Source organism: Apus apus, chromosome 11, assembly GCF_020740795.1.
Source record: "Apus apus isolate bApuApu2 chromosome 11, bApuApu2.pri.cur, whole genome shotgun sequence".
Classification (NCBI taxonomy): Eukaryota; Metazoa; Chordata; class Aves; order Apodiformes; family Apodidae; genus Apus; species Apus apus.
Genome location: NC_067292.1, coordinates 10,110,690 through 10,125,063, shown reverse-complemented (window position 1 = coordinate 10,125,063; position 14,374 = coordinate 10,110,690). Strand labels below are relative to the sequence as shown.

General features: G+C 37.9%; 1 protein-coding gene across 2 annotated transcripts in view; it reads right to left on the bottom strand.

Moving 5' to 3' along the window:
* PEPD (peptidase D) overlaps nt 1–14,374 on the bottom strand; it is a 131,534-nt gene that overhangs the window by 102,590 nt on the left and 14,570 nt on the right. For both annotated transcript variants that reach the window (XM_051629547.1, XM_051629548.1), the window contains exons 4-7: nt 10,277–10,340; nt 8,191–8,238; nt 6,530–6,591; nt 100–144 (exon numbers count right to left, since the gene is read on the bottom strand). In XM_051629547.1, coding sequence (XP_051485507.1) covers nt 100–144; nt 6,530–6,591; nt 8,191–8,238; nt 10,277–10,340 — 219 coding nt within the window. The remainder of the gene's footprint in view (nt 1–99; nt 145–6,529; nt 6,592–8,190; nt 8,239–10,276; nt 10,341–14,374) is intronic.

Below are 14,374 nucleotides of genomic sequence, written 5' to 3'. Positions count from 1 at the left end.
GCAGTAGGAGGCATCTGCTGAGGGAACCTCTCTGAAGCAATGGTAGAGAACATAAACATGTTCAATAGTACTCAAAGAGAAAGTTTTTATGTTACTCACCATTCTGCAATTTCAGGATGAAGGATTTTGTTGTTCACATCAAATCTACCAAAAAAGAAAAAAAAACCCAAAACAAATATTAAAAAACAGCCAGACACACAGCAGCAGAGACTACATATCTATTTCTTTTTTTTTTTAACTGTCTCTTCTCTGAAGATGTGAAAACTTGGGAAAGCAAATACACTCTCGGAATTCAGTACAGATCAGTATAAATCTCAGCAAGGCGAATGGACACACCCACCTGTACTGGACAAGTATGTAATTTTTAAACACCTGAGACTAAACAAGATACATAGTTTTAAGGCTGTGCAAAACCAGAGTAACAGTACGTTCACAACACGTTTAGTAAACTTTTTTTGACAAATATAAAATGTTATCAATTTACTCTATGAGCATGGGTTGGAACAGATTGACTTCCAGAGGTCCCTTCCACATTGTTCTGTGATTTTAACTTTGCTCCTGAAATGCCCTTCAATTAAATTAAACAAAGTGAATTGCTGATTTCATCCTTTGTTTTACACCTTCCCATTGTTTGTGTGTACAGAACCTGCATGTGATAAACAAGCTTGCTTAGAGGACTGTGAAAAGAAAAACAACCTCTCCTTGTCTTTTCCTATCTACGGAAGAGTTAAAGCAAACACTTCCATCTCACCTTAGCCTCAAACACTTAACTGTTTTTCTGTTTATTTTCTACATTAGCAATTCATGTATTCTTGGAACTATTTTGAGACTCTCTAAACAGTAATATTACAGTGTCCAACAGAGTAAGAAGCTGAGTAATTAAGTGGAACACAAATGGATTTTCAAGCATTGCTCAAGGGTTTTTTTGCACAAAATTTAAATGCCTAAGGAGCGTTCTGCATCAGAGATATTTTTGTCTGACTCAGGACTGTTGGCTCTTCAGTTAGGGCATTTAAGAGAATTAAAATGCTCCAAGGCTTCCAACACACCTTCAGAAGAATGTTATAAGGCAACAATTAATTTTCCACATTTTTAAAGGAAAAACTTAATATAGTCCAAGTTATCAACCATTATTTATGACTCATAAATGACCAACTAAAGCACAAAGCCAATTAAAAAAATTATTTAGAAATCACTACTAATGACACCAGGGTCTTCCTGCATCCTCAGATAGCAGAAAAAGCCCCTATGTTTCTATTTTTCAAAACCATATGCTCATAAACTTATAAAAACCTAACAAGGTGAAGGTTAATAGCTTTGTGTCCCTACTCCAAGGTAGAAAACAACTTATAACATTCAACATGGACAAGCTGTATGGTATTCAGTATTATGGGTAGTAATTAGAAACTACTGGAAAAGCAACATAATATGAAAAGCCACAAGTCTCAGAACAATGCATCATTATAGAATAAATTTGGTCACTTGGAAACCAGACAGTCTTGTAAAACCAGAGACAAATGGCATTTTTTCAGTTTAATCACCACCATCCCAACAACTATTATCTATGTACACCAATGCAGAAATAATTCCAGAATGGAAGAGCCAGTTAAATACAAATTTATACAGATTAAAATGAACAAATTCTATGGTAAAATAACCTATAAAAATTCTAAAAAACTAAAAACCTGAACTCCCTGTTTGACTGGAAAGGGAATCAACTGATAACACCACAGAAAACCATGACAAAGAAGAATTAAGCTGCAGCTGCAACAACAGACATGAGGACTTTGAGTAATTGTCATCAGTATGTCAGACAGAAAACAGATCAATGAAGGCAAGTGTAAGGAGACACTGCAGCACTGCAGAATGCTCCAACACCAGCTCTGTGCAAGTAAGACAAGTATAAAGCGTGGTAATTACAAAGTAACAAGAAAATACAGGGCAGCCGACTTAAAGTCTGATAATTCCTCTCGTGCCATCTCTGTTGCAGTCCCTGGATTTTAGCTTTCCTGGCCACTAGGGTTCTTCTGGAACCATCTTTATGCTGCCAGAAATGAAAGTTTTACTTACTGGCTGGGACTGCCTACTATATGGCAGCTCCTTAAAATTTCAGTTACTGTTAATTGGGGAAGCTAATTAAACACAGAAAGCCAGTAGGATTGAAACAAGAGGGTGCTGAGGGAGTGGAGAAGAGACAGGAGGTCATGAGCTGAATAGCAATTTTATCTCTCACCTGAAAGACAGACTTTGTAATATAATTTCAAGTATAAAACAAGATCTTAGACCTCTGCGACACAGCATCAATTCAGATGTGGAAGAGAATTTGATCTATGCTATGTAGCTTCTTCAAAGAAGCCAACAATTAAGCATTGAACTGTCTCAACTATGCTTAACTCATGACAGCTCTGGGGCCTGTGTGAGTGACCACAAGGCCACCTGTTAACAACTGCTGGACTTCTAAGTTAATGACTCAATTTATGTTTCACTTTAGTTACTAACACAGCAGGCAAACAAACCACATCCCAAAAGTTGCTGGTTAAATAACAAGCTCAAGGGGAAGGGCTTGCCATTGCTAACAGAGCACAAATAGTGTTTAATTCACGTAATTTGTGCACAAAGTCCTACATAAAATAATCCTACCTTGTCAATCCAGCAAGGTTTTTATCCTGCTAGACAATAAACAACTTAAAAACCACACATTGTCCTAATGTTAAGAGGATCATACAGGGCAATCAAATTCTGCATTTTCCTACAGTTTGCAAAATGACAATACTTAGATGATATGTGGTTTCAAGGAAGAAAACAAATGGATATTTTGCTATAGTTGCAAACTGTGAGGTGTTCATGCTCCCATTTAATCAACACAGATTTAAGAAATACTGCACCGAAGCGCATGTCCAAATTGATTTCATACTCAGTTGTCCTTTAACAGGCGAGGCAATTTCATTATTTTTAGAAAGAAAGCTAGAAATCTACACCTCCTCTATAACTCTGTATAATGAGACCCTTTTTTGTCAGTTTAACAAATACACTTTGTGCATATATGGTGATAAAAATCTAAACCATAAACAATGTTAGAATTCTCTACTCTTCTTCAACATGGAGAGTCTTCCCCTAACTATTGACTTAGCTACACAAGTGCAATTCTGAGGCAAAGGAATTAACTGAAAAAACTTTAAACATTAGGTACAATTGCTTAAACTGTCCATCATTAACATCAATCCATTCTGACAATGAAAAAAGCCCCAAACACAGAGCAAAGATTTATTCAACAGTGTTTTAAAGTATGTGGCACATCACTGTTTATCCATACAGGTCCAAAACCCATTTTCTGTATGGTGAACCACAGCATCTCGAAGGATTTTTACAAGTACTACATGATGACCACTGGATTAGATTAAAAAAGTTCCTGCACATTTTCCACTCTGAAAAATGGGTCCATGAATTCGGGAAAAAAAAACAACCCATAGAACTAGCAATCAGAAATAACTATTTCTAGAAAAAAATGCATTAGAACTACTTCGGAAATCTACTTTCTTAAGCCATCTGAAGTGATGAGAGCAAGTAATTTCTGTAGGATTCATAACAGCTTTTTTGTAAAGCTGACCTGAGGAGAGTTACCAGGAGCAACACTAGTAATGGTCCAGGTGTCCTAAGTCCCTGTCCCAGACTGCTCCCTCCATGGCACCAGGGTACTCCAAGTACCACCATTCTCCATTTTTGCAGACTGCAGCAACAGACAAGATTTTTTTAGTACAACGTTCTTTGTTAAATGAGAGCTATATGTAAATTGATGGAAACCATTATATAAAAATCAAGTTTGATGATTGCTAGCAGGACAAAAATAACTTTGGGGTGGTCTTCAGGGTGAGCATAGAAATAACCTCTGACCACAGAAGTAATTTTGTCTCAAATTACTATTTATTACAGTGGAAAAATTATTCAAATAGTTTAGGTTATTAAGTTCCAGAAGAAGTTAAAAAGGTTCAAAAAGTAAGGCAATGAAGAAACCTCATTAGGGCAAGAAATCGGCAGCTTCTAACAGGAGCAAATTAACAGCCTCCAAAGAGGGCAAGATTCAGCTTTTTCAAGAGATGATACATCATTTCTATTATTATCTGTCACAAAAAGAAAAAAAAAGAAAAAAGAAGCAAGCAGCACAAGGGCACAGTCAGACTGCAAGAGAAAAGACAAATGGAAGCAGGAGGAACACAAAAAAGCCCTAGCAAGCAAATACATCTTGGCCAGGTAGCCAGCAAATGGAAACAAACAAAATAAACAAGAACACAGGAATAAAATACAGCATTAGGGCTACGGCAGAGCCCAGCTGAGCAGAGGACAGAGGAGACAGCAAACAAGGCACAGTCACAGGCAGGTAGGTGGGAGGGTGGTTTGAAGGACACATTGCTTGTACAAACTCTGGGAAGAAATCAATCTAGCCCAAATACATGCATTTCCATAAATGAAACATTTGATAAAGGAGAGGCGGAGAAGCAGGAAAGCAGGAATGCTGAAATTGGTTAGGGTTTGTGTTGAAAATAATATTAAATGGTCTGATTTATATGCACTTACAAAAAACTGAGGAGAGCAGAGTTTAAAAGGAAGCTCTTCAACTTCAACTAGCACATGCCAACCAGTGGCACGTGGGCCAAGTGAGGCGTGACAGCCCCAGAGAAGGCAGAGGCAGGAGTCAGGGAGATCAAAGGAAGGCTGCAGTGATGAGTGCTTTGAGGGCATAGTATTTGTCAGAAGAGGGGAGTGAAACTTCAGCACACCCAACAACAAAATGAATGCATGCTCCTCTGTACCACCAGCACAGGAGGGAAAGACACCAACCAGATCTGTCAAAGCAGCAAAATTAACAACTTGGCACCTAGGGCTGGAGAGGGGAGAGCACATCCTGGGTCTCAGAAGAGAAGCGTCTGTTAAACAACTGGAAATTGCCCCTAAAGAACTGAGCAGCATTCCTTCCAGAGCACACCAACAGCATGTTTAGTGGAAACCAACAAGCCAGCAATAAAATATCATTAATCCCTGTAAGTGTTGCAGGAGACATGCTATTAAAATCTCAAACCAAGTGCTAAACGGAGTGGCTTCCTACCTTAATGTTGACTAGTAACAGAATGTGTTACTAATTAAACTCTAGTGGGTAGTGAAATTCAGGGGGAAAAAAGGGGGCTTTAGTACTTCAAAAAGACCGTTGTACATCATTCCCATAATGAATTACTGCTGGAGTTAATAACTCTTTATATTTCATGCAGAGGTGTCTCACATAAAACTGGAGTTATAATCCCACACAGATTTTTGAGTCCACCTGCATCTGGAGGGTATAAGGTAGCCGAGTATCTACTTGGTCGAAGCAAAGGAACATCATCCTGCTGTAACAGCAGAGAGGATACCATATATTCATTAAATAGGCCTGCTTATATTTTGGAATAGTTTATATTTAACTCACTGGGCAGCAAGAGATGTCTAAATGTCTGCCACCTTGGTCCCCAACATCCCTGACAGAATAATTAAGTTTCCACTCAGGTTGCAGAGGGGCGAACAAAGTAATTATGGAATCAGATTCCAAGTTTCAGTTCACACAACACAGAGGAAAGTTCATCCCAGCAGAAATCATGCTCTCGGACTACACAATTGACTCTCCAGACATGCAGCAAATTCTGTGTATTATGATCATCACTGGATAATTAATATGCTGTCAACAGAGGTGGACAGAGAGAAATGACTGGGAGTCAAGAATCATATAAAAAAGGCCATCTACTCAACATCTCAGCATGAGTGTTTCTTTTAACAGGCTTTTTAATGGGAGGTATTGTTTCTTTTTTGCTGTACACTTGAGCTAAAATGGAAAATTATCTCATTTTAGGAAAGCATAACAGAATAGATAGTTGTATTTCATTCCAAATTGAGGCCATCATCCTCACATCCCAGAGCAGGCTGTGACGTATTTTTATTTACTGCCTTTTCAAAATACTGCACACAGAAGGACATTTTCACCCCACTAGTCTCCAAACTTCATAAACAGACAACATCAAGGGACACTAAAATATCACATCTAGGCAGAAGGGTGATCTTTTATTTTACACTTGTAATGTGACATCTTTTCAGAAGATTGTGCATACCAGAATCCCTAATATCTACCTTAATACTATACAAGGTAGACACCAAGACAAAGAAGCTACTCATATTCATTTTTCTGAAGTCTGAAAATCAAATATTCCAATTCCTAAAGTGGAAATGGAAGCAAGGGATTAAGTATGCTTGGTTTTAAATGCTTAAAGTAAACACAGAAAAAGAGAGACATTGGATCACCTTAGATGCAAAAGACATTTCCAAAAAAACACCAGTGCATTTCAAGTCATCAGAAACACATCGAACATATCCTTTCCAAAGAAATACCAATACACTTCATCTGACATTCAACATCCAGTCATTAGGAAAAACCATCATTTAATGTGAAATATTAAATTAATTTAACATAACCATGCAACAATTAATGTATAAAAAAACCGCTGTCACTTACTGGCTGATTCCCTCAAACGAAGCTTCTTTGGAGACATTTCCACTATCAGTATTAACACCACGCTGGGAGGGAAAAAATTAAAAGAACCATGACTCTGAGCCAAACACACATATTTAAAATTCAAATTGTGGGCAGAACCTGACTGCAGTAAGTCTTTAGGAAAATTTATACATAAGTTTACTTGAATCACTAGACTTAAAGAACCCCAGACTGTTCATTCAAATGTAAACCAACATAAGAAATAACTTGTTTGATCAGAGACCAATGCAGAACTCAAGTTAGGATGTGCTACTTAGGAAACTGGAAAGGTTTGGTTTCTAATTCCCTTATGTCTTGAGAAGGAGCAAGAAGACCTATACAATAATAAAGGGCAAGGGACTAACAAATGAGCAAGGTTTCTTCTAAAGTAATTTAATTTAAAAATGAATTATTATGCACTGCCTTGGCAATGCTTACTATTTAAATTTGCATGCTGCTCCCCTACAGCTTCTCATTCAAGTAAGTAGCACAAGCAAGATTATTTTGGCTGCTACACAGCAGAGGAACACTTTGACATGTGCCTGGGAAACCCTGTGGAGCGGTGTTACAGTTCTGTATCTGAGACCACAGGAGGAGAGGAACAAGTTTCCATTCAGCCAGCAGAAACAGAAGTGCTCTTCCTTCTCTGTGTACTTCTTCACGGCAGTGGGAGCATCACAGCTCCATCCTATCAGCCAGAAACTAGATGAAATTTCCCCATTACAACAGGATGCTCACACAGTGAGAACTAATCAACAATTCGATGTGTAGAACAAATAGCAAGAAATACAAGATGGTCAAATATTCCTTTCCCATTCATTGCTCTTAACGCACGTAAAAAACCCAACAGGGTAATCTTTTATGTGTGTGTGAGGGGAGTATGTGTGTGTGTATAAATACACAAGTATGTTTGTGTGCCATGTGACTGCTTAAGAAGGGATCACTTGTAGGACTTCTGACAACTATCATGGGAAAACAAGAAGGAGCTGCCACTGCATTTGCTGCAAGGAAAGCTCAAGAGTCAGCAAATAATTTCTTATATAGATTGGAGACAAGAAATCCAATACTCTAAATAGTCAGAGGTTTTTACAAAACATTTGTCAAGGAAAGAAGCTGGGGGAGAGGTGATGGGAAAGAAGAAACTTGCAAGTTTTACATCCATTAATTTGTCCTTCTTCTAGAGAAACAAGCAGGCACCAATCAAAATATTTATCAGGCAAGTTTCTGAGTACTGGGAGCAGTTGTTCTTACCAATCCACTCAATGCTGAAAAAGTATTCCCTGAATCCTTGTGGGTTTCCACAAAAAGCCCCAAACATACTCATGACATGACCAGATCAGTATAAGAGAGAAATGGAATTTTGAGCCATTGTACACAGGCTGGTATACACTAGATAGGCTTGTCATGTTTTACTAGAAACCAGGTAAAGCTTTTGGCAGAGAGAATGTAGTCTGGAAGGTCAGAGGTTACAAATCTTAGGATCATGGAGGAGCAAATAGACTAGATGACTATATACAGGTAGCTTCATATTTGGTGAAGATGGGGAGGAAAAGACAGGGAATGACAGTGCAAAGAAATACTGAATAAACTGATCTCCTTATTGAATCAAGTGGGTAGTTACTCTTCAGAATAAAATTACTCACCAAAGTGAGGAGCACAGCAGGTTTCTTCGAAGCCAAGACACCGGATATCTAAAAGGAAATTTTAGATTGCTATTATTTTTCTTTTTTTATTCCTTAAAATCACATTGATACCAATTTCATCAACATTTGCTGTACACAAAGTAAATAAGCTGCAAAGAGAAAAAACGCTCCTCTAATATATTTCAGATATTGTAGTATTACCTCACAGTTGCAACAAGCCTCAGTGGATCACAAAATATTTAGATGGAAATGAAGTGCTTAAGTTGGTAATGTACTTTAAAGATATAAATACCAACTATAACTTAAGATTAAGTCTATAGTCACCATTTGGAAGACAGGAAAAATGAGCCAAAGTGCTGTAATGTCACACAGAAATAAGGAATAACAAGATACTCTGTATCCTCAATACACTACTGCATATAGAACACAAATGCATTGATACTATTGTGCTGCAATGTGCTAAATACTTGGTAATTAATCTTTACTGTTATTCTCACTGGGTCATCTTTTACTGACTAGTATTTCTATTGGGCTCCTTCAGTATCTTTCAAACATTTACAGACTGAGAACAAAATCATTGGGCTTGTACAGAACGGGGCTTTCAGAGCAGCTGAAGGAAGGTGGACACTGAATTACACATTCCTTCAGGCAATGCACAGATGAAGTAATTCCATGGAGCACAGTTCTACAAACTTTAAACCAGCTTAACAGCCTTCTAATAAATATTAACAAAAGAAAACATATAGCAATGAGGTATAAAAACCCACCAGTTCTACATATCAATTCTTGTTCCTCATGAAGTATCTGGATTGCACACTCACACTGGCTGGTCATTTGACATAAAACTATCTTGTAAATCAGGCCCCTAGATGGTGGTAAAACCAATTCCTTGGCAAACCAGGCAGAAGTTATAGACAGAACCTTTGAAAGCTGAACAGTTCAGTTGTGAACTTCAACAGCTTGTCCCTTCCATCCCTGTAGTCCAGGTGGAAAACAGCTTTTATGCTGGGACACCTTTCTGCTTCACATAAAGAGCTCTTTTTCACATCAGTAAGTTTTTTGAGCAGTAAGGAAACAGACAACAGAACTGCAATAAAGACATTAGTTGATGGAAAGTGACCCAAATCAACTAAAGTGACCCAAAATAAATGTAATTTTAAAAAATAAACCATGTATTTCCCACTTGCAGCTTTCACTGTCTGACAGATGAGCACTGGGACACCTGCACTCCACACGAGTCCAACTCATGCACATCAAAAAACCCCTCCACAACTTCCTCCACCCTCAGCTACTAAAATACAGGATTAAACTTCACTTTACACCTGGACTCATTACAAAAATGAAATTAAATATCTTCACAGCTGATGACAGCAAAATTTTTGGTCTAGTGAGTCAGACTTAGTACTCTGTAGGGACAGAAGTATCAGAGTCTTCCTTTTCAAGCTGCTCTCCACACATCACCCACAGAGCTTGGCAGGGGAGGAATACTGCTCTTATCCTGTCAGAAAAGACAACTGGCCAGGTGCATAAGTATGCAAACATCTGCTCAGAAGTGAAATGAGAAACTAAACTAAGCAAGTCACACTTCCCTTTAAAAATATTAATGTATTTTGCTTATTAAAATATTAGAATGATTCAACACAAACTAAAACAGGCAGCCTTTCCTCACAGCTCTTTGAAGGCATAAAATACATGCAGGTTCCCAAGTCAGAGCTAGGACATGCAATCTCCCCAAAAGCAATCTCCTCCCATCTCCAAGGCACTGCAAAAAACGTGGTTAGCAGGATGTTTCTGTTGGATAAAGACAGAGACTGATAGGTCTCATGATGCACAGAACACGTTTGTGAGACCGTCTTTGAATTACAATCTTAGTGTTGAGCTCAAAATAGCAGATTTTAAAAAAAAAATAATTATAAATTACAAGTGCTTTATAAGAATAAAGGACACTTTCCAGTAACTGGGGGGTGAAAAGGTCTCGCCAAGTCAGCAGACATCCAATAAGCAGAGGGCTTAAACTAAGCAAAATCACTGCCACACATTGTTTTTGTATTAACAGAAAAAAAATTCAGTGACATAGACAACTCACCTCATTCACATAATGGACTTCATCCACAGCATATTTTTTCTTGAAGAATTCAGGGGGATGAATCCTTTGAAAAACAACAAAAGAAACATTTGGGTTTAGCTTTATTGTTATATGTAATAAGGCCACAGACAAAGAAATAATGTCCTCTACTATCATAACAATAGAATCAGATATGAGGTATGTTTTAATAATCTTATCCTTGACTCCATTTCTCAAAATAGGAGATTACACAAAGTTGCCACAGTTACAAAAATCAGTGTGCTTTATTCCACTCCATGCTTAATACATAGATTTCATGGTCTCCTTCTGAATTGAAGGTTGTTTTTTTCCCATTCACACTACACAAGATAATTTGGTTAAGGATTTTTGCCATGCTGTTTGCATACAGCTTTCCAACACACTAGACGTTGGAAGGATGTGAAAACAGCAAAGGACCAGTTTGCTCTCTGTTATATCCAAAGAATGAACAAAACATTCCTTTTCTACTCCAGTACTCCCTCTGATGTGAACACAAGTAGACTATGGGCTTTTAAGACATGGTCTCTGCTGTCTCTGTTCCTCAGGACACCAGAGATCCACTCCTTTAATCCAACAGAGTGTGCAACTTTACATATCCATGTCCAAAACTAAATGACTTTTGCTGCTTTCTCACAATACCAAATCAGACACTTTTTTCCTAAATGCAAGAAGAAGTGGGAGTTCTGCGAAAGATCTGTTTGCAGTCAGTCAGGGCAGATGCTGGTGTGGAACAGAACTCCAGGGTTCCTCCACCGACCCTGTACCAGGAGCTGTACCATTGCCCCTCCCTTCACTTGATGGTAGCAGCCAGCTATTCATGACATCTTAGTATCTGATTACAATCTCCAACTCCCACTGCCCCCAACTGAAATAATTGGTGTAATCCTGAAAATGTAATTTCAAAAACAAAAAAAGAAAAAAGCCTACCCAGCTTACATCCCTCCACAGAGTGAAGAAAATGGGAGAAAAAACCATGGTTGGATAAGCAGCAAATTGCAGGATCCTGTGATGTTGAGGAGCAAGAGGTATGTGCAGGACCAACCCTTCAGCTGTTTCAACATCAGATTACAGGAACACAAGGCCAAATTGGGAAAGAATACGTTGGGCTGGAGATTGAAGTATGTTTCTAATCATTGTAGTGAGGAACAGCTGAAGTGGTGAGACAAACAGCTCAGCATCTTTCAGAGGTGCTCCATGACAAAGGCATGTCCTGTAGCTGCCTGCAGTACCAGCAGGCCAGAGCTCCAATTTACAACATGTTTCCCATCTTATGCACAAGTTTTTCATTTTACATTCCTTTATGCTTCAAACAGTACTGGGCTGAGACATGAATGACAACATGAACACATTTATGGTGTTCTCAAGCAGAGAATCAAATATATATATTTTTTAATTTATTTATCTGTGAGAGTATTTCTCAAAAGCAACACAAAAATATCTGATTATATGTTCCCTTTTGCAATGCTCCTTTTGTGGAGTCTTACTATCACTGTTGGAGATTTCAAAGCAATTACCATTTATCTTCCCTCCCTGGCTAATTTCACATATAATTTTAAAAAAATCACTATAGCCTCTTATCTTCCTATACCCTGTATTTTACAGTTCCCTTACCTCCAACTTTTGCATGCTCTGTTTCTCCTACAGGCATCTCCTTTCCCCCTCCTCCATTACTCACACATTCAAGTACTTTAGTATTCCAGAAACATCATGAACAGATTTAGCACTTTCTATTTTTATTCTCTTCTACAGTTTCAACCAATTCATCTGGTATGAGAAGAATCCCAACTATAAAACCAGCTAATTTATGGCGGTAATTTATGGTAATATATGCTCTTTACAGCAATACCTCCAAAGCACCATTTACAATTAGCTGCATTGTTTGAATAAAAGAACTGGGTTTTGTAAAGTAAATATTTCTTAAAAGTATGCCCACAACTGTGCTTTATTCACTTCATGCAGTTTAAGTAATCATAAGTATCATTTTTCAACACATCAATAGAAAGCTTCTGTCTTTTCACAAGCTGTTTTTCAACTTTTTTTTTTTTTTTAGTTGCCTCCTATAATTCTGTGGCCTACAGGACACTACTGCTAATTTAATTATTTGGTTACAGCTAATATTAATCCATTATTGATTGCTTTCCAGTTGTAATCCCTCCAACATCTTTTCTTATGTACACTATCACTCTTTTGAGGAACCAAAGCAGCTCATTATCCTTTCAAGACTGAGTATTTTTTCTCTACTGTAGGAGAAAGAAAAGAGCAGCCTCCCACAGTCCCCCGTCCTCTGTGTTATTAAACTAGGTCATCTCCATCGCACCTAATAACAAGCTGCCACATTTCCCAGATGTGTACCTCCTTTCTGGTCTTGTTCTCACTACCTCGCTCAGAAATCAGCAAGACTTTTAGTGCAAAGTAGAGAGCCAGACTTCCCTGCTCCTCTCTAAAGCTCTCAAGGCTCTGTCTCACTTCTTTTCTTCAGCCATTTAGCACCTCTGATTAGATGGTAAAATAAATTCACATACACTTCCATCCTCTGTCCGTCCCAAAGGAGCCATGATGCTTCAGTGATAAAGTCACTTCTCTCACTGGGAAGATTTTTGCAAAGATCTCCCTATTGCAAAAGTATACAGGTGGAAGGCAAAAGTGCACGGGGACATCTACACTAGAGTGGAAAAACTCTGTGCTGTCACATACAGAAAAGCAGTATAGAAGGCAAAACAAAACCTCAGGGACAATAAGCAAGTCCAAACTCCTGGAACTGCATCGTACCCAAGCACTCATATTCAGGTAGCTAGGCAAGAGTCTGGCATCTCATAGTTTATAGCCATTAGAAAGACAACGTAAGAGTCTAGCACTTATATTTAACCACAATACAGCCCTCATTTTTTATCAGCAAAGGATCCCTTAAACAAGACACTGTCTCTAGTTTACCACTTAAAATTAATCACAATTTCTCAGTCCAGTGAAAAAGCTATTTGGGGTTAAACATCAAAGCTGTTTGCATTCTATTGATGCTTCCTACATACTCTTCCTTCTATCTTACTCTACCCAACCTATTTCACCTATTTGGTTTCTTACTCTTAGGATTTTCATAGCAATTGGGAAATGCTGAAGATGGCATAAAGACATGAAGCTACATTTCTAAGAGACCATTCGAATTCTGATGCACTCATTTTAACAGCTAAGGTTTTATTAAAGCACCAAAGACCAAATATTCACCTTTCACCTATAACAAGTGACAACTTTATTATAAACAAAATTCTACGCAGGTAGCAACAGGAGAAAGAGGAGAAGCAGCAGCAGCAATACTTTAATTATAAAAATAGAGTGTGAAACATTAAGTGAGACAGTAAAGTGACACCCCACATTAGCTATACCTCATTTCTTTTATACATTGATCCAACACAACAACAACCAACAAAAGAGCAAGGGAGTGCAGTATTAAAAACTAGTAATCAGGAATCCCTGCACATCGATCAGCTTAGTGAAAACTTCACAGTTTATTCAACACTTTTCCATGTGGTTTAACTAAAGTCACAGTGGTTAAGTGATGGCATATTTAAAACCAAGATGCTTCACCAAATCACAACCTAATCACACCAGTGTAGATTTTTCCACCAACTTTGACAGACCAGTATTAAGTCTTAACAGTAGTAAGGTTGGCTCCACTTCAATGCAATCCTTCAAACAAGAATATAATACTGACTCCTCTCTTTATCCATTAATAAGATGAACAGCTCCAACAGCCTATGTGTAAATATACCTAAAAGTATATTTTGAAACTTTTATATTGCTTGCCAAAATTCAAACTGCATTTTTGGGCAATATTTTATTTACCATGTTGTGTTTCCACTTTAAACCCAATCAAAACTTGGTTTCATTGTCTAAAACCATATTAAAGCTGCTGTTCACTACACTGCACAAGAATTCCTAACAGCAAATCTTAAGAGATTGGGACAAATTTGACATTACCGTAAAAATCCCACTAAGCAACATTTATTTGTATTCTAAAGGACTCTGGAGCAAGAGCCTCATATTACCAACATGATAAAAGCGTGTTCTAGTTTTTAACACTGCATT